The following is a 24448-nucleotide window of genomic DNA, read 5'->3' as shown; positions in this document are numbered from 1 at the left end:
TGCAGTGCAATCGCCCACACCGGAACGTGTTCCAGTGCAGCCGATTGCACTGCGACCCGGGTGTGTGGCTGCGGTGCCATTGGCTTCAATGCACCGCCACTCGCCCTCCCGCCAGAGAACACAGTAAGCCAGCCAGAATGCGATCCAGTTCGTCTCGTCAGCGAATCGGACCGGAACTCTCTGGGGCTGGGGTGAACTAGGCCTAATAGTATGTGTTAAAAACAGAGGCTTTAGTTGCATAACTTTTGCAAAGTATGTGAAAGCCACAGTTCCTCACCAAGGCTCCTGTCTGCAGTGTAGTCCTTACTCCAATCTTTGAGAGCCTCCATATTGGAGCATATTTATCAGTAGATAAATTGAATACAGGTAGCCTGGGTGGAGAAAATTTGGGAAACACCTTGTCCTTGATAGCGAACAGAGGACAAAATCTTGGGAACTGTTCTACACTTGTCTTATCTGTACCTAGCCGAATGGATCTAAGGCCAAAGGACAAAGGAGGGCCACCATACTGGAACTAGAGTTCTCCGGTAGCAATTGGATAGGGGCTTCCCGCATTAGCTAGGTCTTCTGGAGAAGCTGCGTGCTGTAAGGCTCCAATTTGGAGACTGTTCTGACCGTGCCGGTTCTGACAGTGGAGGTCTGCTCACCTGGCTGCAGATTACTTGCCCAACTACCCTAGCCTCATCAGATAAGGCCTCTATGAGCTTCTGAGGGAAGGAAGCTAAGGAGCTTGTATATTGTGGGAAATGGAGCTAAAAGGGCCAGTGTCTGCACTTGAGCAAGGCGATTAAATAGGCACTCAGCTACAATACAATTTCACCCTTTTTTTATTCCTTGTTCCATCTCATTGCTCCTGATCTCTTGCAGCCTCTTTGCAGCCACTTTCCTAGCCACATGCACACTCACAATGGCTATTTTAAAAATTATATGAGATTTTAGGGATTAGGTTAACATATGCTTTAAGCTAATCACATTCTCATTTATACCTTAAAAACTGTAAAACGCCCATTGTTTCCTTTTAAAGAGACCATTATCACCTCACCAGACCATTATTCATTTCCACAACAATCTTCCCATAAGAATATACAGGCATTTAACATATTTTATTCATGTTATATACCTGTAAAAGCCTTCCTTGTGTAGACATGCAAAGGGGCTTAGACTCCTGCTGTGTGCCGCCATCTATGATATGTGCCCTAGAGCTGTCACTTAAGTGACAATCTATAGCACAGGTAGCCAAACTTTGGCCGTCCAGGGTTGAAACTACAAATCTATCATGCACCTGCCACTGGAAGTCATGTCTGTGGCTGTCAGAGCCTTGCAATTCCTGATAGGATTTGTAGTTTTACCACAGCTGGAAGGCCAACATTTGGCTACCCCTGCTCTATAGTATCCTACAGGGTTGTGTAGGGGCGAGGTGTGGATTAGCTAGGCCAGCACAGACAGTAAGTAGACACTCCCAAAAGAGGAAATGGCTATGCTTTGCAAAGAGGGAGGGGGTGTAGGGGCGTCCCGAGGCCAGGTGTCACCAGGTCTCTAGACCGGGTGACACCCCGCCGTGTCATCATCGCGCATGCGCAACCATCTGATTGATGCCTGCCGGCGGCCATCTTGGTGATGGACGCCGGCAGTGTCTCCTAACACTGTTCATGACACGGTCCATGACCGAGTGCCCGACTTTTTACCAATGTTGACACCCAGGTGCGGGCCGCACCTCCCTTGTGATGCCACTGAGGGGGTGTTCTAGGGAATTTACTCTCCCGGAGTAGTCAAACTTTCTAACAAGTTCAAAGGCACATTGCAGGCGAATAAAACATAATTTATAGAAAGTAAAACTCTGCAAGCAAGCATTATAAATACTTGATTTTTCTGTGCTTTTACCTGCAATTTTGTTAAGCTGGGGACAGGGTCTCTTTAAGATGGAGGCTGGGAGCCAAGGGCCCCTATAATTGTGTTGTTGGACGTGGTCCTCTATAGTTACTCCCTGACTTGTAGATGTAACATTCCTCGTCGTTAATAACAATGTTAGCTGGAGAATGTAGGGTCACACAACACCCTTCAAGAAAGCTTGGTGTTTGAGAATGGAAACACATAATTAAAATGGCAGAGCCTACTCAATAACATCTCTTATCTGTGCGTGCCGTCTTTATTTTCATTGTGCGCCTCTTATACAAGAGAGAAGATCATTAGTGTCAGCTTCAGACTGTAACGTACCATTTACCAAGTCTGGGAGAGATTCCAGGGCTAAACATGCTGACAAATGTACAAGATTATATACACCATTACCCCATTAGACAGCTTTTACACGATTCAGAGTACCAGCCTATACTTAGCTTATAACCGCCATGTGTGCGGATGTGCGATGGAAGCCCAGGGTTGATTAATATAAAATGGGAAAAGCTGAAGATACGCTATATGGCCAAGTTGGTGAACATCTGACCATCATAAGCATCTAATTGTCTGTTCCCTCTTCTGCAGTATGGTATTGTGCTAGACGCCGGGTCCTCACACACCAGTCTATACATCTATCAATGGCCAGCAGAGAAGGAAAATGACACGGGCGTTGTTCAACAAGTAGAAGAATGCAAAGTGGAAGGTTAGTGGATCTGGACAATTCTTTTTTTATACCTCCTGTATAGGTGAACCTGTCACATCGTGCTCATAGTGGACCCTTTGCCCAGTCATCATCTAAATCAGGCCTGGACAAATCCCAGAAGCCAGGTAGCCAACGCTCCTTGGCATCCAACTTTCGGGTTTTTCTATAGTTGTTGTCAATGGAGCTGGCTCTTGGGTTGGACAAACCGGATCCTGAATTCCATAAGAATTTGTCCACCCGTGTTGTATATTTACATTTACATCATTTGCTAGATTTCTTGGCCTATGTATGGTCATGTTGTGCCTTCAAGTGATGGATAGTCTAAGCGAGGCATTTATAAGGCAAATGTATGGGCTGAAGGCAGGCTGGAGAACAAAAACTGTAGGCATATTTTCATGCTTGGGATAAACAAGCATCCTTGGCATCCAACTTTCGGGTTTTTCTATAGTTGTTGTCAATGGAGCTGGCTCTTGGGTTGGACAAACCGGATCCTGAATTCCATAAGAATTTGTCCACCCGTGTTGTATATTTACATTTACATCATTTGCTAGATTTCTTGGCCTATGTATGGTCATGTTGTGCCTTCAAGTGATGGATAGTCTAAGCGAGGCATTTATAAGGCAAATGTATGGGCTGAAGGCAGGCTGGAGAACAAAAACTGTAGGCATATTTTCATGCTTGGGATAAACAACTGTGGTGTACAGTCTCCCAAAATAGTGAATGGGTGTAGGCGGCTGTAGGTAAGTTCACGCATTGCTACTTGAATAAACCCATGCTACGTAAAGCTGCATGCCCGTGTTTGCAGATTAGCATGTACCCTCGTAAAGGAGTGGAAAGCTGCCTACACTCATTCACTAATATGGGCTAGCTGTACACCTGCAATTATATTCTATGGCCTCATGCGCCCATGTGTGCCCGAGGCCTTACACGGCCATATGACTGCATTTATCAAACTATACAGCGGCCTACATTTTATGGATGGGCCACAAAATACAGGCTGTGTTATTGAGTAATACTGTGGAATGTGGTGCCACAAGAGCCACCCACATCTGGAATTTTGCCCAATTGAGCAGGAATCGGCTGAAATTTAAGCCGTGTATGGCTAGCTTTAGTTTTAGGTAAGCTGACCCTTTAATTATTAATTTTGGAAGTCCATTGTAATATTTGGAACCCTCCTTATCTTGAAATTACCAAGACAACCATTCTAAAAATGTCTGAACAACTATTGCCGGGGCCCTGGAACTCCCGTCATGGAGGAGTTAACATATCTGTGGCTACCTTTGTTTGTTTGTGCATCTTCATCCCCCACTCATCCCTGCTTATGACTAATTTAAACTACAGAAGGAGGATGCACTCTAGTGGGTTGCTAAAATTGGATATCTTGAGTGATTAATGTGACTGAAATCCCTATGAAAAGCATTTTTCTTCTAATTTAGTCCAAAGCTGCGAATGCCAGTTGGATAAAACATACGTTTTGGCCATCATCCATGAGTGTTAAATCTGGACCTAAAGGAAAGTACAGCAGATTTCTGAAATGTTTATTTTATTTCTGTCTCTCATTGCCAGAGCTGTATGTCTGCCAATATTAAGTGTGGCAGATATCCAGAAAAAAAGAAGATGAGAAATTGCCAAGTGACCAAAGCACGCGCTGAGTGCGGATTGCTCACGGTCACTGGCCGGAGTTCATTAGTGCGTCAGCCAGTGTAAAAATTGTACCCGGTTATCAGCATTATGATTTCTTCATGGGAAGTTAGTGTCATGTATATAAACAAAAGGGAAACACTCTTCATTCTGTAAGAAGTATTATCATTATGGATTGTTAGCTTTAATGTTGCATTATATATACTTATTAGGGATGTCCTGATGCCACTTTTTCAGGCCCAAGTACAAGTATTTCCCCTCATGTACTTGCCGATACCAATTACCGATACTTTTTCTTAAAGGGACAGGTGACTTTAAATGATCCATAGTACAACTACATGTTCTGTACTATGGATCATGATTTAACCTATTCATGTTAGCAGCGGAGAATTGTAACTCTGTTGCTGGAGTGTAGTGGAGGTGTGTGCTGTATATATGTACTACATATACATTACACAAGTCCAGTACACTATAGTGTCTCCGGCCACCTAAAATTAGGACGGAGACTGCCAGATGACCCTGCTTGGAGCTCCGCCCACCGGAGCAGCAGTGATGCGACGCTCGGCGAGGTAAGTAAGGAAAAGAAAAACAGCGCAAGCTTCGGCGCTAGGCATCGGGGCATTTTGACAAGTACAAGTACTTGTCAAAATGCCTTTTATCGGGCCCGATTCCGATGCTGGCATCGGTATCTGGACATCCCTAATACTTATAATACTGTAGCTAATGATCTGGCCACAGTGACATCTCTTTCTTCTTTAGACAGCCAGTCTGAGAAGATAACTGAATGTATTTGCACAATGCTAAAGTGTATCACCAGGAATTACTTTAATGAGATCTGCAAATATAAAACTATTGCTATGTAATTTTGAAATGACATGGACGTGTGTAAGCTTCTATGAGATTTTAGTGGTTTAGTTTACATATAGTTGTCCTCTTCTTCTTTTCTTGACAGGCAATGGTATATCCAGCTACCATGAGAAGCCTGGAGACGCTGGCCTCTCTCTGCAGGCATGTATGAACAAAGCACAAGACATTATTCCAGTGAGTAAGCACAAAGAGACTCCCGTGTACTTAGGAGCCACTGCTGGAATGCGGCTACTCAGGTATTATCAATGGCCCCCTAAGCCAGCTCATGAAAAGTAATTGACAGCCTGTACTTTTCTCAGAAAACTCTTAACTGTGTGCATAAGCTTATTGTACTTCTCCTTTCCTAAACTGTATTCAATTTTCTCTTTGTTGTTTTTTTGGGGGGGTTTGTATAGAGTAGGGAAGGGTCTAAACCCAAGGGAGTAGGTCCTTAAAATTGCACTCCAGGTGTAACTATGTATATATGATACCTGGTCAGCCTGCAGAAATCCTGTAAAGTGCTGTAGTAGTAAAACTGTAATAATGACCTACAAACCCACTAAGCAGTGGCGTCTAGACATGTGCGATTCGTTTTGTTACGAATCAAAATTCGTACAATCAGATGTGTTTTTCGGTCTAATGCATCCGAATGGGTGTGAATACGAATTTTCGAATTGTATTTGGGAGCTCCTGAATGCCATTCGGGTCTGGGAGCCTCAGGTATAGTTTTATGTATATATGGGTCACAATGTTGCCGCTATGAATATTTGTTTGGATTATAGAATACTACTTATACAGTATATACATAATACTAAAACTGATGCTCCAAGACCTGAATGGAGTCCAAGTTTCCAATGGCATTCAACAGCCCCCGAATGCCATTCGGGTCTAGAAGCTTTAGCTTTAATATGGCTCCCAGACCCGTATTGCTTTCTGGAGCTCCCGAATCGTATTTGGAAATTTGTAAAGTCGGACTCCCGAATTCGGGTCTAGGAGCTTCAGCTTTAGTATTAATATCTGTATATGGTTTTCTGTGGTATTCGTAAACTCCGAAACAAATGAAAATTTGGATTTCGTCCGAAACCCGAACCAAATTAAATTTCGGATTCGAATCCCAAAATGACAAAATATCCGAACTGAATTTTTCCAGCAGCTTACATGTCTAGTGGCGTCACTAGGGAAGTGTGGGGGTTGCGGCCCGCACCAGGTGATACCATCAGACTGACAGTCATTTGGGTGTCACCCTCTCTGAAAGGTCAGGCACTCGGTCATGGACCGAGAGCCCAACAGCTGCTCGAGGGAGGCATACCGTTAATACAAACTGAGAAGTCCTGGTAAATTAAAGGAGATTTTGCGGCGCTAAAAACCCTTTCTGTGTGAGTAACTAAATATCTTAATAAACCAAGTAATACTCCTAAACTGTGATCAGTGCAAACAAAGTGCTAACAGTGAAAAACCTTTCTTCTAAAACTGTGAATAAATATTACTGTGTAAATAAAATGAGAAGACCATATAGTCTCTTATAATTGTGATAACTGTATAAAGCAATTTTAACAGTAAAAAACAATTAATAAAGACTGTAGTGTGCAGTCACTTTGTGCAGAGTGGTTGAGGTGATACAACCTCTGTATGATTAGACAAACCTCTCAAACAATCAAATCCGTGATTTATAGTGATCCATTAAATAACATTAAATAACAAAAAAGTCCAATCCAACTTCATGTAGTGATAGATGTAGAACAAAGAGTTTCTGGAAGGTTGATGAATATCCTCCAATTACTTAAACAGCGTGCTGGTGCATCCAATATAAGTGCGTAAAAAAACTTCAAAGTGTCACACACGAAAACCCCTTAGGCAGTGCTCACTCACCGCATACACATCCTTATGGGCTTTTGTAGTCAGTCTGGAGTAGGTATTTGGATCAGATCCCTATTTAGTATATCCTCTAGGTATTAGTCAGATTATGTTTCCCATAAATTAAGAGAGACTCCTCATGGTGAAGCATTAAAGGATGAAACAATCAGTAATTCGTGAACCTCCACGTTCACTTCCTGATTCTCCGTGACGCTGTGACGTCGGAATAGCCCCGCCCCGCCGCGTTTCGTCACTAAAGGACGTCTTCCAAGGGGTAGCAGGTCTGTTTCTTTATACAGTTATCACAATTACAAGAGACCATATGGTCTTCTCATTTTATTTACACAGTAATATTTATTCACTGTTTTGGAAGAAAAGTTTTTCACTGTTAGCACTTTGCACTGATCACGGTTTAGGAGTATTACTTGGTTTATTAAGATATTTAGTTATTCACACAGAAAGGGTTTTTAGCGCCGCAAAATCTCCTTTAATTTAATCATGTAAGTAGCGCTGCCAGGCTCATCTAATACAGTAGAGTTCTACAACAAAGAAAGCTACTGCTACATGAAAAAGTAAACTGAATCATTAAAGCAGCACATAGGACACATCAACATGTAACCTAGTGCAGTCATCCATAGCAAGCAATCAGAAGTCATCTCTTCGCTGGTCTGCCTAGGAGTAAACTGAATTCTGATTGGTTGCAGCACTGTATTATATATTTGTCTTGAGACTGTATTAAATAAGCCTGTATTACTATATTTTATAGTTCACTTGTCATATATTGTATTCTTCTAGGCTTACTAACCCCATGTCGGCGGATGAGATCCTCACCTCCGTGGAAAATACATTGCGATCGTCTCTCTTTGATTTTCAAGGTGCCAGAATCATTACAGGACAAGAAGAGGGAGCCTATGGCTGGATCACAATAAACTATCTCCTAGGAAACTTCATACAAGTTAGTACGCCCTCCGCTCGGAGCGCGGGTTTTATGTCTTGTCCTGTGTTGTTAGCAAACCAAAAATTGGAGAGCAGCAGCAGTTTTGGTTTTAAATATAGGCTGACGTACTGTAATCAGTGTTACAAAAATAAAATGGGTGGTATTTATCAAAGTGCCTGAGGTGCGAACTGTCTCAGATGATCTGTTTATTCTTTTTCGCAAAAACAACCAACAGGAATAAAACTTTCAACCTTCGTCCGTCATTTTCGAGAACCTGTTTTTTTTTGGTTTTTTTAATAACTCGGGTGTTTTCATTCCCTCTGCACTGATTGTGCATTCTGTATAAAGCTGAACTCTGGGCACAAACACTTTCATTTAAATATATTCCTCTATATCCACAAAGGCTGTAAATCCACTTTATACGAACCAAAATACCTTCTTTAAACCCAGATATTGCCCTGTAAACTACCAGTGACATCATCACTGTGCTGCACATAGTCTGTGCAAAGAGTAGAGCTGTAGGAGGGTCCCAGCAGACCCCACCCACTACACGCTGCCTTCAAAAAACTACAGGAGAGGGCAGATACAAGAGCAGCCACCCCGCACAAGGAGAGAGAGCCGCAGTGGCTGGCCTTTTATTACAGGAAGCTCCGCACTGGATTACTGCACAGATGTGGAAGAAATACACAAAGCACACCAAGGGGTCTATTTATAAACCATTCACGTGTCTTCTTTTATTTTCAAACGTCATCTTGCAATACTGCAGTATGGCCACTAGATGGAGCATAAGAAAAAAGTATTTCTTTATGCTCCTCAGCTCCATCTCATGGCCTTATTGCAGTATTACAAAATGACATCCGAAAAATACATTCAACTTCTAAAGAAAATACAATAGAATGTTTGTTTTGTGCATCCATTCGCACAGAAAGAACATTCACAGAGAATGTCTAGAGAGCACATTTGAGTAGTCTACACCAGCTCTTCTTAACCAGGGTGCCTGTGGCACACTGGGGTGCCTTCAAGCCTCTTCAGGGCTGCCTCAACATTTTCTGATGGTAGAACTCTGATGTGAAGGAGGATTCCAATATGAAAGGGTGACTCTGATATAAAGGGGGGCTACTGATGTAAAGGGTGACTCTGATGTGAAAGGGAGAATCCTGATGTGAAAGGGGGGCTCTGATGTGAATAGGGGGCTCCTGATTTGAAGGAAGGACTTTGATGCAAAGGGAGAAACCCCGCTTTTTTTGTGTGTTTATGCATGGTGTCCCCCGTACATGCATGGTGTCCCCGGGTACTTTTTTAGGGGGCCGTGAGTGGAAAAAGGTTGAGAAACACTGGTCTACACAAATCTCACCAACGAGGCCTAATATAGTACATCAGCATATTGTATTAGGTCCCCTTGGTGAGATTTGTGTAGTATCCCCAAATGTGTTCTCTAGGTACTTGTATTTTAACTTGGATAAAATACTATCTAGTGCAGCGCTCGCCAACCTTTCGGACCTCATGGACAACTAAATTCAAAGTTTTAAATCCCACGGACCACTAATATAACATTTTTTAAAATATAAATACATTCTCATATTTTTTGTTTCCTCATACATATATTCTCATATGTGTGTGTGTATCTATATATAGTCCGGGTACTGACGAGATGCCCCGCCTTCTGCAGAGCCCGCACTGTACTGAGAGCCGCGCATTCCTTGTGACAGCCGCTGCTTGAGTCAGTGAGGGGCAGCCTCGTTGCCTTTGTGCCACTTCAATGACGGCCCAGCTTGTATGGCATCAGAGGGGCCCAGGGACCACCAAAATTTTCTCGCGGACCACCAGTGCTCTACGGACCACTGGTTGGCTACAGCTGATCTAGTGGTTATTTGGTATCAAAGTTCTTAGATTTCACACCTCTGTGAACTATTAAATAATCTGGTTAGTGTCTTTTTTTTGGAAGAACATTTTCTTAGTTCTTTTTAAAATATTTTGGAACCTCGCCTAAAATTCAGGGCACAAGTCACGCTTGTCTATAATAATAGTGATGGGGTTCAAATGTACTTGTAGAGGAGGCAAAGCCATAAGTTGACCAACTTTCCTAACGTTCTTTCTCTTCTCCCACCAGAATTCACCTTGGTTCAAGTTTATACCAAATTCTAACCTAGGAACGTCAGGTGCTTTGGACCTCGGAGGGGCCTCCACACAGATCACGTTTGTATCCGATGAAAACATCGAATCACAGGATAACTCCTTGCGCTTCCGATTGTATGGGAAATCTTATAACGTCTATACACACAGCTTTCTGTGTTACGGGAAGGACCAGGCTCTCCGTCTGCAGCTGGCCAACAGTATGACGGTACACAACAACCCATGAATAAGAAACCTCGACTTGTATAGAGCAAGGTAGGCAAACCCCTGCCCACCAGCTGTGGTGAAACTAAAATCCCATCATGCATCTGCCTTGGGAGTCACACGTGTGGCTGTCAGAATCTTGCAATTTCTAATGCGATTAGTAGTTGCACCACAGCTAGAGGGCCAGAGTTTGCCTACCCCTGGTATAGAGAAACCAAATAACGAGCTGTATTTTTGAAAGTATCTTTTACTAAAAGTGTTGCCTGTAGCAAGCAGTAACATGGTGCTTCCATCCTGGGAGTCTCTGTCTAGAAAATAAAAACCAGATTATTACTGGTAGCTATTCTAGTTGATACATAAATGCAAAGCGGGTTCCTTTTTAAAGTTCCCTTCCCAAGGAGCACATACTTACCCTTATTCCCTTCCCCTGATGCTCCTTTCAGCCGAGGGGGACAAAAAAAAAACCCAGTTCCTAATGCTTTATGTGGCACATATAGCTGAATGCGGCAATTGTTTTCCTTGTGCTTCCATGTTTCTTGATTTGTGACCTTAAGGCCTCATGCGCACGGACCTCCCGTATTTCAATAATCTTGGAAGTATATGCAAACTGTAAGTGCTAATGAACCCGCATTCATTTTGCCAAAATCTCTCAATTTGGGCCAAAGTTTTGGGCCAAAGGAAGCTTTCAGTTTTGCTAATCAGTGTTGAAAACATGGATAACTGGTTTAAATCTCAGCTAAAAATTAGATTCTCTTTAATGAGTAAGGATCTTTATTTTAGCCATGTAATTGTTAGTTTTTCAAATCTTAATGGATTCCAGAAAAAAAATACTTTTTTGAAAATGTTAGGTCCATTTAAAAGGCAGCAGCATGGCCACACATTTATAAAGGCCAGCCACGAGCTTTACAAATGTGCTTTGTACTCTGTTGGCTGTCAGAGTCACGTGACTGGCTCTTCTCTAGTCACAGTGTTTAGTACCGCAGGATGAAAGCTAAACGACAACCGCCTATCCCGTACAGCCAAGGAAGGTGCCTTCATAGCATCTATTTGGATTGCAGTTGCCATGGTTGCTGTACATGTGACCAGCTATGACGCCAGCCATTTTGACCGCTTAAAAGTTTGGTTGAGAGCTGCAATAACTACTAGCACCCTGACAGTTGGTGTGCCTTGAAAGTAACTTGGGAGACATTTAGTTGGTGGGTAAAGTTCCTCATTGGTACTGCAACATGCAATTTTATGAATGGGCCGCAAAATGCAAGCTGCCGTATTGAGTAATACTGCAGAGTATAATGGAAAGTGGATAGCAATGCTAGTTCTCCATTTTAAATCAGCCACTAAGTATCTTAGTGTGTTAACTTTGTGAATTGAGCCCTATGTAGCAGATTAGAAGGTAGAGAAGATTGTTGATTATGCAATTCTCCCTAAAAGACAAAGTGTGGATGTATCCTGAAGTGCTTCACACTTTTGGAATTAGAGTCTCAGGCTGTCTCCATTTATCTGCACTATATACTGGCAGATTCTTGTTGCCTGTTACTGGTAGGAAAAAAAAGCCCCCGGGGCCCAGTGAACTTCTACTGACAAGCTAAAACCTTTCACTTCTTGAAATATTTGATATAATTATCCGTTCATCAACTCCTAAGCACTTTGTACTCCATAATACTGAGAAAAGCATACCCTCTGGATAAAGAGACATCATTTATACCTTTTCTTAAAGGGACATTCCATTTTTGCTGGAGAAATAATATCTCCCGCATCTGGACTATACACACCTGAAAATATATTGGCATACTGTATCACTTTTATTCCATATATATTTCATTCGAATTTCAGACCTTTCACCACGTGCCCCACACACCAAACTGTTTCATCACATGCAAAAGATAAGAGGCCTTGTCACTGCTCCAGGTGTTGAATAACTTTAGGGCCCGGGTCTAAGGGCTTTTCTTTTCTTAAATTTCTTTCCATCCCAGTACAAGTCTATGGGAATGCAAGTCAGAAGGACCTCAACTGCAGGTCAGATGAACCTGTCAATGGATTCTGAATGATCTCAGAAGCTTCTCAGATGTATTTCTGATGCCATTTACACAAGCCCAAGGTCCATCAACAAAGCCCTGTATTAAGTTGGGCTGGTCGCATTCACCTTGACAAAAGCCATGGGAGGATGGAGTGAGAGAGACTTACCTGATTTATTATTACCTAAGTTATAAAGTTTTTAGACCCCCAGAGAAGCCTCTGTTCTTAACTTTGTTGATAGTGAGTTGTGGTGCATTAAAGTCAATATCACTTTTAGTAGTCTATACCCGAAACTTAGTTTCGGATTGAATGGGGAAAGGTCAGGACCTCTGTCAGATCTTTCCACTATACTGGGCTCCATCAGAAAGGCCTCCCCTCACTTTCTGTTCCGGGGACAACCTTTTAGCAGACATGAAGTGAGGGAAAATCTGCACCAGGGAAACAGACAACAAAAATAGGGGACAGAGGTTCTAGCATAGGAAAACCTCGACACTCCAACTGTTGTGGTACTGCAAATTCCATCATGCCTCTGGGAGCCATGCCTGTGGTTGTCAGTCCATGCCTGTGGTTGCCTACCTCTGTTTTAGCATTCCCCTACTTAACTTAAAAGGAAGCATTTTCACTTCTGGCTGTTTCTGCTGTTAGAGAGATTTCCCTTCACTTCCTGTCCTGGGGACAACCTATTTATAAGACAAGTGAAAGGATTTCTCCGGCAGGGCCTCCAACTGCAGTAAAACCAGAGTTATAATCCTTCCCCGCTTTATCCAAAGCTAAAAAAAAGTTTGGGCTATAAGTACACTTTCATTTTTACTACTGTGAGCCAAGCACAGTGGTTCTGACCGTGTGCTCTTCCAGAGATTTCCCTTCACTTCCTGTCCTAGGGACTATGTGAGACAGGAAGTAGAGGGATTTCTCCAACTGAGCCTCCAACTGCAGTAAAAGTTGACAGGAGACATCAATGGGACAAAGACATAAGAGGGAATTTACCCTTCTCTATTCTACCTAAAACTTTGAAAACGTTTGGCCATTGGATGCACTTTAAGATCAGCCTAAGTTACATAAATAGGAAGTTGTTCCTCAGCACCTTCATGCAGTTTCATATTTTGAGTCCATAACAAATACTTCCACTAATCCCAGCGTCTTTTCCCTCTCACCTTTTAATCCATTAATCCTTCCTGGTGTCAGAGCTTTGGAGTCATCGCTAGAGTTAAACAGACTAAAATACATCTTGTGGCAGCATGTTCAATAACTTCGTTGAGAGTATTCTGAAACCCCATAATTGATGCCGAAAAAAAAGCGCATCTCAAACTTAACTCAGCCATGTTTTCGTGCCAGCTGCACAATGGCGACAATTAACTGTTTGTATTGTTCCCTGCACTCCCTATTGGGTTTTTATATCACTTGCTGTAAATAGAGTGGGTTTTAGTTGAGATAATTGTTTCAACAAATTGCACGTCTTGTAATGCTTCTGAAAACTTTTCGATGTGGCGGTTTGGCGTCCTAGGTATTTTGGGAAAAAATATTGAGCGTGAGAGAGATCTGATTTTTTATTTTTTTTTATTTGGGAGCATTAAAGTGTACAGTTTGTTTTCCCAACTGTTTCCAGCTTTGTGCTGAAACTTCTACTTAAAGTGTCGGACGGCCTGAGACGGAGGTTGGCCACCTCGGCACTTCAGCTGGGAAGAAGTCAATTCCCATGGCATTGCAAGACTCTTACAGCCATCGGCACGACTCCCAGAGGCAGAAGCTTGATGGAATTTGTAGTTTCACCACAGCTGGAGTGCCGAGGTTGCCTACCCCATCCTAAAAGCTACTGGTGGAAGTCTGCAAATGGAACTCCAAAGATATGTGTGGGATCAGCTGATTTATGATGGCTTTCAGGACATTCTCATGTCATCCCAGGCCAACTAATTTTAGGAACTGATAGATAAGAGGTAGCACTGGACCTGTAGGAGTAGGGTGTGAAAAAATGGGGATGACCTTCTTGAAGGAGAAACCCATGATAACAGTATGTGTGTATTGTATGGACCTGGCTATGGTCCACAACTGCTGCCTATCTAGTCGTGATTGGGGGGGATTGCTCATCTGAGGGTTAAATCCTGCATGTGTGATTAGGAGCGCCTCTTGAAAGTTCCTTTTAGGATGTTTAAACGGAAATGTCAGATACAGCTGACGCATTTCAGGGGAATTGAACTCCTACTTCTTCAGGGCTTGAGTAACAATATATAATTGGACAAGGTCTTCAAACATGTCTATTCCCCCAACCCTCTTATCCAGTCATCACCGCAAATGGGTCACACTAAGCACTCATCCAACCCTAATTCAGACTACAAAGTACATCTCTTCCTGATTTCATTACATATTGTTGCTAAAGCCCTGAAGAAAGGGCACTCCTATTCGAACCAAAGCATGCTGGCTGTATCTGACACTTCTGTTCAAATAACCTAAACGTGATGACCCTTTAAGAGGTGCTCCTGACCACACATCCATAACTGATTTTGAGGAAATAGACATGCTTGAGGACTTTGTCCAACTACATATTATTGTTCAAGCCCTAAAAAAAGGGAAGTCCAATTTTCCAGAAACACATCGACTGTATCTGACTCTTCCACTGAAAAAAATTACCTAAGCGAGATGACCATTGTTTAGAGGCACTCCTAATCACACACCCACAACTGATTTTGGAAGGAATAGACATGTTTGATGACCTTGTCCCATTATATATTGTTGCCCAAGTGCTGAAGAAGGGGGAGTCCTATGCCCCCCAAAACACGTTGGCTGTATCTGGTTTTCTGTTCAAATAAACAACCTAAGCAAGATTACCATTTTATAAAAGGTGCTCCTAGCCACACATCTACAACTGATTTTGGGGGAATAGACATGTCTGAATACCTTGTCCAAGTGCTGTTGTTTTTCTAGTGTAGGGGTAACTGGCCATGCTTCTTCTAGCTTGGACATGCTTGGGCAATCTGATCATGCATGTTTATGTAAAATGTTCTAAGGGGGAGGATAGACTCCTAGAAAAGTGGAAGGCATGTGGTGACCCACTGAACACGACCCACCAGTTGAGAACCAAAGTTCTAAGGTCTATGCCACTTTTAGATCTCTCAGACTTAAGCTATCAGATATCCCAATTGAACTTCCCACCTTTCTATTTTCCCCAACCCTCTATAGTTAATGGTGTATCATGCTTATAAATATACCCTTACAAATTACAAAGAACGAGATTATATTCTGTTTTTTTTCTCAACAAAAATGGAGTTACACTTTAAGATGCAACCAACGCCTGCATGAGATATAAGAAGATAAGGTTACCTATATGCATAATAAATATATAAACTGAATATGCTTTTACAACAAACACACAGGTCATGTATTAAAAAAAACTTTATTTCCTATTACAGAATGGACATAACATTACCCTCCTGGACCCGTGCTTTAACCCAGGATATAAGCGGAATGTCAGCACAGCGGACCTTTACAGCAGCCCCTGTCTGTCTGGCTTGAGAACCCTCACTCTTCCGCAGACCATTCAGATCCAGGGGACCGGCAACTACCAGCTATGCAAGAACAAAGTCCAGACCATTTTCAACGTATCTCACTGTAACTATTCTCGGTGTTCATTTAATGGGATTTTCCAGCCAATGCTGCAAGGAGAGTTTGCGGTGAGAACATATTATCATTATTCTGGGTTTCTGATTATTTTTGTTTATGTAGAACCTGTAAAAACATGATCCCGTGTTGATTCACACTGAATTTGTTCTAAAAGATTTGTGTCTTGTGCTTGCATTAATTCCAAGAGCATTCAAGGGTATCTATGGTCCAAAAATAAAAATGTTCGTATTTTGAATTTCCATATATATTTCATCAATATAGATTTTCATCTGTATTGAAGTTCTGTCCCAGTCCTAATAACCATTTCCATCTAGAAGTTGTAAACTTACTTATTGAAGATGTTTATATGATGTTCTTCCTCAATGTACTGACACAATTTCACTCAGCCCTGTGAATATGCACTTGATGTCAACACTCTAACTAAAGTAGGGTATACACGTACGTTCATGCTAATAGTCCTGTCGGAACGTTCCATAATGCCACCAGAGACTTGGTGATTGTCGTCCGAAATTTCATTAGATTTTTCATTCTTATTTAAAATGTGATTTTGGAATGAATGGAGTTTTCGGAATGAAAACCGCATTCGTGGTTAGAATTTTGTTCGATCGAGAAAAATTTAGCAACATGCTCCTTCAAATGTTTTCATCATTGCGGTCAAAACGATCATCAATTTTACCACATCAATGTTTATAAAGTTGAACGAATGTTCCAAAATTGATTTAATTCGTTTGAAATTCTAACCGTGTATGCCGCCTGAAACTACAACTCAGCGTCTGAACTTCCCACACTGTAACATCATCATTGCTTGCTGGAAGCAATGCACGATTGTATATATAGTCTTGGGAAATTGAGCTTGCATCACATCAAGCAGCAGGGAAAGAGACGTACAGCACACTAGGAATAGAGAGAAGATTAGGGTCAAGTGGTCTATGATTATATGATCTGTGTGAACCCTGCTTTGGACTTGACTGTTGTTCATTGACCGTTGATTTTCCCACTAAAGTCTGCCAGCCATGGTTCCCATGTCCCATGGACTTGTGGTTGCACAGGCCTTGGAGAGCCACATGCTGTCCATGTCCGCCACGACTTCACAGGAAACATGTTTACCGCCACGACTTCACAGGAAACATGTTTACCGCCACTTGTTTTCCTAATGACTTGTGTGCTGTTTCTCTGCAGGCATTCTCTGCTTTTTTTTTCGTTATGGACTTTTTAAAAGTCACCAAGGTCAAAGTTTCTCTGGACAGCGTGAAGGACTCAGTGGAGAGACATTGTTCTAAACCATGGGGTGAGGTAGGTCATGGAAACTGAGAATATACACATTTCTTACTCATTGATAATACATGTTATCATATAAGCCTTCACTACTTTTTTTTTTCGATGTTCCGATTGTTCTAATTTCTTTTCACATTTGGAAATGTTACAGTTGTCACCAGAACACAAGATCAGGGCAGATCGTCCAATGGGGATACCAGTTCCGGTGACGACTGTAAGAGATTCTCTCACTTCCTGTTGCGTCTCCGCCTCAGTAAGTGAAATGAAATCTGAACAAAAGGACACAGAAAGTGAAAAATAAACTGACGGGTTTCAGTCCCTCCTTTCTTTATCCAAAATTAAAATAGTTTTGGCTAAACATATATTTTAAGGTTAAGGTAAATTGACTTTTTTTTATTCCACAGCATTTTTATTATTTTTTTTAGCATGCACATGTACAAAATAACAGTGCAAACATCCTGTTAACATGTACAGGCAATAATTTAAATAAAACAAGAAAAACATAGAGGAGACAAGACTTCCTGGGAAAAAACAAGAGAGCCAGATGGTAAGTATAATATAACAGAAAACAAATAATCAGGTTAATTCCTCGTATGCATTGGTACTGTATATACCAGGGGATGCCAAACTTCAACCCTCTAGCAGTAGTGAAACTAAACATCCCACCATGCCTCTGTCTCTGGGAGTCATGTCTGTGGTTGTCAGAGTCTTGCAATGCCTTTTGAAACTGCTGGAGGGCCGAAATTTGGCTACCCCTGATAAATACAATGTAATTTCAAGTTCAGCAACTCCCTCAGTATTTGTCTGGATCACTCATGTTTAACCACATAGTTGACAACGTGAGTCAGCATGTCATTGCACCTAACATCAGAAAAATGGCTTTACCATTCAATACAGAAAATGAGACTGTACTGTCAGGGACCAAACCACACCTATAGTATGCAGTGGCATAACTATAGCCATAGCAGCCCAGGTGACTGCTATGGGGCCTGGGGTGGAAGAGATAAACAAAACCGTAAATAACCAGCAAGCCAAATGTTGTCCAAGCAAAGTTCTTTTTTTTACATCACCAGGTGTAGCAAGGTTTCAGAACGCAGCAGATTCCTTCATCAGGCTAAACAAGAGGGCCCCATTAGGTTGTTGAGGCAAATTAAATATAGAACATATGAAAATAATACAGTACTGTATCATTATAGGAGAACTATGAGGTGAGTGATTTTCACTCAACCTCATAGTTGGAACCGACGTGTGACAATGAAACTGTCACACGTCGGCTCAATAGATCGGGAAGTGAACGAATGCATACCATCGCTCGCTCACTTCTCGATCATGTCCCTGCAGAGAGCAGTGACTGTCACTCACGGTTCCCTGCAGGGATTCCCCTCCTCCCCTGTCCGATCCTCCAGCGCTGACTGGAGGAACGAATGGGGGAGGGGGCGGGTACAGCTTGCTCTGCCTCTAGATAGACAGAGCCAGCTGTCACTCACGCAGCTGGGTTGATCTCGACAGTAATGTTGGGATCCGTCCCAGCTGCGGCAGTCTCAGGATACCGCGAGCTGCAGCTCGTTATGTACTGAGCTTTGGGTCACAGGAGGACATAAGCTAGCTTTAAGGCCGAGGCAGGGTTGGGGTTAGGTGGGGCAACTGGTGGCGAGTAACTCTTAAGGCCTGGCTAGTAGTTTAGGACTTGAAATTTTGAGCCCTGAGCTAGCGTTTATGTCCTCCCGTGACCCTTAGGAGAACTATGGGGAAAAACACTTACCCCATAGTTCTCCTTTAAAGTCTATTGTGTAGAGACAACTTTGCGTGCAGAAGAGGAGTCTTAGGGATCTTGGCATCGTTACTCACATCTCAGAGAGAGGTCGTCAGGGGGTTCCCATCATATTTTTGCTATGAGGCCACTTAATCTGTAGTTGCGGCTATGATAGTATGTTGAAATTGTATTGGCAACCCTAACCTAATGACATTTGCGTAATTATCTCTAAAAGACTATGTGCAACCCAAAAGTGCAAAAGAAAATAGGGAAGGATAGTAAAGAAAAAGAGGGGAAGTACTGGGGAGAAAAGAAAAGGGCAATAGCGGGGGAAGACACCGCTTCGGGGAGATAAGGACCATGGGGTAGGTACAAAAAGGGCCTGGACTGAGGGCAACAACACACACGGGAGTCTCATTCCCCATTACGGAAGTTCAACTCTGCCATCTGAATGGTACATTGACTTTTTAATTTTAGCACGGCTGCCATGTTAACCTGATAGCATTGGTAGCTGAATTGAATGCTTTTACTGGTTGCTCTTTGATAAAATAACAAAAATATGAAAGATTAAGCATGCAAAAATGTAAAAGGACATTTTTTAACACTGTGATATAAAGGGAAAAATGTGCTCACTTAAAATACTCTATGTGCTCCTTTAATGATTACTCTGTTCTTCTTCTTCTCTAGGTAAAGAGAGAGTCTGGCAGGATAAAGGAGAAGTATCTCAGTGAATATTGTTTCTCTGGAGTCTACATTCTAAACCTCCTGGATCTGTATGGCTTTAATGCTAGCAGCTGGGAGGACATCACGTTCTTAGGAAAGGTAATAATGTATGTTGTATACTGGATAATGACCTCATATATTTTACCCAAAGGGGTCATTTTTGATAACCCAGAGGTAACTACAAACTAGTGTTTCTCGATTGGTTTAACACCAAACACAATGTTTATCCATCCAACAGAACCTGAAAAAGTTCCACTGCGGGATTATCAATATCGTACATATGGTTTTAGGTGCAGGGCACAATGGAAGAATGGAAGCAGCTCAAACTGTGAAGAAATATTACATGGAGTAACTTTTAGTGATGATGTAATTCCAACAAAGATATACTGATCCCGACCTTGTAATCAATTCCCTTGTTCTGCTAAATGTTCACAAACGTATGTACCCGGAGGAAGGATTAAACATCACAGCTCAAGTACCTCATCTGGTTGGATGTCTAGTGATAAGGGCATCGAAGGGTAAAAAGTAATGCGTAAACTCTGTTGAGTGGCACTGATATTCCATTGACTTCACTCTATATGCATAATGAAAAAACATCTTATAACTATACTTTAACCATGTCCTGGCAACAGTGCACATTCATAGCAGTTACTGTATGAACATGTACAGCATCCATTGGGCGGAATATAAATCTCCTGACTTCACCAGGCATGTATTGTCAAACCATAAAGTCCATAAAATCACAAACTTGTCTATCTCAGAACTGCAGCCCGCCAGGCCCTTGCAGAAATAAATCCATGCATCCAAAAAAGTTCAATCTCATCCGGAGTCCACATGTGCCTCTTGAGAAGTGCCCAAAGAATGGGAACATGTACTGGTGCCGGCGCTGTCTGAACACACCATCTAACTAATTTCATTTAATCATGGTCCTCAGAGGGGCTCCACAAATGTTGTATATGTTCATACAATCCTATGAGAGTGCATTGTTGCCAGGATATGTTTTATGCATATGGTTATCGGGCTGCTTTTTTCCTTATACATACTGTATATGGTGAAGTCATTGGACTATCATTGCCACTCAATAGTTTATGCATGACTGTTTACTGTTTGATGCCCTTATCACTAGACATCCAACCAGATGATGTATTTAGGCTGTGATGTTTACTCCTTCATTGGATACATGCAGTTGTGAATATTTAGCAGGACAAGGACATGGATTAGAAAGTTGGCATCAGTGTTGCTTTGTTGGAACGACATCATTGCTAATATTTGTAGTCCCACAGTGGGTCTTCTTTTGTTGGATAGACAACCCTTTTGGTGTTTTATTAATTTAGAAACACCAGTTTCTAGTTATCACTGGATCACCAAAATTGACTCCTTGAGGCATCATATATTCTTGCATATGTCAGATAAAATATCATGCTTATAGCTTTAACTATATACACTATATTACCAAAAATATAGGGACACCCCTCCAAATCATTGGATTCAGGTGTTCCCGTGAAATTTCCTTGTTACTAAATATTTCACGGTCAACTGTTGGTGGTATTATAACCAAGTGGAAGCAACTGGGAACAACAGCAACTCAGCCACATAGGGGTAGGTCACATAAAATGACAGAGTGGGGTCAGCGCATGCTGAAGTGCACAGTGCACAGAAGTCGCCAACTGTCTGCAGAGTCAATAGCTACAGACCTCCAAACTTTGTGTGGCCTTCAGATTGGCACAACAACAGTGCGTAGAGAGCTTCATGGAATGGGTTTCCATGGCCGAGCAGCTGCATCCAAGCCTTACATCACCAAGTGCAAGGCAAAGCGTCGGATGCAGCGGTGTAAAGCATGCCGCCACTGCACTCTAGAGAAGTGGAGACGTGTTCTCTGGAGTGACGAATCACGCTTCTCTGTCTGGCAATCCGATGGACATGTCTGGGTTTGGCAGTTGCCAGGAGAACGGTACTTACCTGACTGCGTTGTGCCAAGTACAACGTTTGGTGGAGGGGGGATTATGGTGCGGGGTTGTGTTTCAGGGGTTGTACTTGGTCCCTTAGTTCCAGTGAAAGGAACTCTTAAGGCATCAGCATACCAAGACATTTTGGACAATTTAATGCTCCCAATTTTGTGGGAGGAGTTTGGGGATGGCCCCTTTGTGTTCCAACATGACTGCGCACCAGTGCACAAAGCATGGTCCATAAAGAACATCTTTGGGAGGAATTAGAGCGAAGACTGCAAGCCAGGCCTTTTCCTCCAAAATCAGTACCTGACCTCACAAATGTGCTTCTGGAAGAATGGTCAAACATTCCCATAGACACACTCCTAAACCTTGTGGACGCCTTCCCAGAAGAGCTGAAGCTGTTATAGCAGCAAAGGGTGGGCCAACTCAATATTGAACCCTACGGACTAAGACTCGGATGCCATTAGAGTACATGTGCATGTAAAGGCAACGTCCCAATACTTTTGGTAATATAGTGTATATATATATATAGTTAAAGCTATAAGCATGAGATTTTGAGATTTTCTGACATATGCAAGCATATACTGTATGTTGCCTCAAGGAGTCAATTTTGGAGATCCAATGATAACTACAAACTGGTGTTTCTCAAACATCAAAAGGTTTGTCTATCCAACAAAAGAAGATCCACTGTGGGACTACAAATATAAGCCATGATGTCGTTCCCGGACATATACTTTAATCAGTAATCCAAGATAATAGATGGAACATGGTGTTTGATGACATAGAGCCTATGCTGGTTGATAGAAGGTCTGTATTTATCATTACTATATGGTACAGATACGGTTATGGTTTATTCTAAATACGGTTTTGTGGATAACCTTCAAACATACTACATGTTATATGCCATTTATTGTTTTCTGTATGCTTCCATTCATGTGTGAGGTGTTTTCTATTTAAGAGATCACAAGTAATTTTAAATAATCCCATCAACTATTATGTAAAGGAGATGAACAAAGCCAGACATGCTTGAAGACCAGCCTCTGTGACAACCATGGCTCACTCCACTGATAAGGCGGAGGTTAGCATAGCCACTTTAGGACAGGAAGTGTGTTATTCAGGATTACCAGGTGAAAATTAAGGGAAACTTTTAGGAAAAAGACAACTAATGCATCTACCATATCTAAGGTTGGGTAAGCTGCAATATATGACATATTTGTTTTTAGGTTTAGTTAGGTCTTACATTGACTCTCGTTAGAGCTATACTGCTGTCTCTTCCAACACAGCAGTATATCACATATCACGTCTATTCTGACTCCGATCGTTGTGATAGCGAGATATATCCCTTGCTGAGACCTCTATGCCTGGCCTGTATAAGCAGATATACTCACTGCGGACAATCCTCGTCAGATAGCTGAACTCGTCAATACCGATTCATTCAAAAAAGGTGTTTATTCTTCTACATCAGGTTACAGCAGATGATAGGAACAGCAGTTGAACGGTTATAGTATTGTGCGGTCAGAAAATGATGCCTTTCCTACGTACTGTGCAGATTACATGTGTGTCCTGTTACATGTGGCTTGCTAGCTTTGCCATGACACAGGAAGTACTGCACACAGGAAGCAGGAAGGGGCTACACTAGGGGAAAATACATCGTCACATGAGGAATAATTACAGAAAACATGTTTGTTACAACAAAAGGCCACTAGATGGCAGCATAGGATAACACATGAACCCAGCTATGAGAAAATAGTTAGGCAAATCACACTATATAAATTCTAACCTATATAACAATGCTAATATTAACTGAGGCTATGCATCTCATATTCTATGCCCCTGTTGGGGCGGCACAACGTCTCCCCCTCCTGCCTCCTCTCTATACAACTGCTGTAGTAAGAGCCATCCAGGAGAGGTGGGGTCAGGAATAATTAGTATCTGCATTTATTTTTATTCAACATTAATGCTAAATTTTCCTGCATAGTTTGTTTAGCAGAATGTCATTGTATTTATTTGCTGTGTTATCTCCACAGATCCATGGTAGTGATGCTGGATGGACTCTGGGCTATATGCTGAACCTGACCAATATGATCCCATCTGAGCTTCCTCCTTCCCCTCCGCTGTCACACGGCGGATATGTCGGACTCATGGTCTTCTTCGCCATTTTCTTATCAATCATCCTTTTGACTTGCTGGCTGACATTCCGAAAACCAAAATGTCTACAGAAGGGCATAATCTAGAAGCCTCATTGAATCCGACCGCCAGAGATGGACGAGGAGCTACCCTGCTAGATTTGGCTCGCCGTGGATTAATATGGTGACTTTGCAGAGAGCATCAACCAATCGGAAGAGGACATTGAACAGGGAAAAACTGAGCGCTGCTTAAATGACGGGACAAATAAGCTGGGCATGGACCCGAGTGCTGCCGTTCCTGAACGGCTCATTTTTTTTATCAACTTCATATTTATGAAGAGAATAATTAACATTTATCCTTTTCAAGAGAGGGATAGGATGATGGAAGACTGTGAGTAGGAGACTATGACCAATGAACGCGGCCGTGGGGCGCGTGTTCACAATTACAAAAAAATAAATAAACTGATCTCAGGTTACATCATATAATTAGCTCTATTATTGTATTTTTATAAGTCTGTTTCATTTATAATAGGTTACATTCCTTTGGGGGGGTTATCAAAACTGGGGCAGACAAAATCTGAAGCAGCTGTGCATGGCAACCAATCAGCTCCTCTCTTCAGTTTGTTCAGGTAAGCTTTGAAAATAAAAGGTGGATGCTGATTGGTTGCCATGCCCAGCTGCTCCAGATTTTGTCTTCTCCAGTTTTGATAAATTCCCCTCAACATGTTTATATATACAATGAGAAAAAAAAAAACATTCCACAGTCACTGTGGGTTTGTGTGT

The 24448-nt window shown here is 42.1% G+C and overlaps 1 protein-coding gene across 1 annotated transcript in view; it reads left to right on the top strand.

The window, feature by feature from the left end:
* Positions 1-24205, top strand: part of ENTPD1 (ectonucleoside triphosphate diphosphohydrolase 1) — an 81790-nt gene extending 57585 nt beyond the window's left edge. The window contains exons 3-10 of the mRNA XM_018558141.1: positions 2479-2596; positions 5190-5340; positions 7733-7892; positions 9985-10215; positions 15629-15889; positions 17019-17132; positions 19555-19689; positions 23567-24205. Coding sequence (XP_018413643.1) covers positions 2479-2596; positions 5190-5340; positions 7733-7892; positions 9985-10215; positions 15629-15889; positions 17019-17132; positions 19555-19689; positions 23567-23773 — 1377 coding nt within the window. The 3' untranslated portion in view covers positions 23774-24205. The remainder of the gene's footprint in view (positions 1-2478; positions 2597-5189; positions 5341-7732; positions 7893-9984; positions 10216-15628; positions 15890-17018; positions 17133-19554; positions 19690-23566) is intronic.
* The last annotated feature ends 243 nt before the right edge of the window (positions 24206-24448 follow it).

Source organism: Nanorana parkeri, unplaced genomic scaffold (genome assembly GCF_000935625.1).
Source record: "Nanorana parkeri isolate BGI_ZX_2015 unplaced genomic scaffold, ASM93562v1 scaffold2, whole genome shotgun sequence".
NCBI classification, from domain to species: domain Eukaryota; kingdom Metazoa; phylum Chordata; class Amphibia; order Anura; family Dicroglossidae; genus Nanorana; species Nanorana parkeri.
Note: the sequence above shows the minus strand (reverse complement) of the source record. Positions and strands in the feature narration are given on the sequence as shown.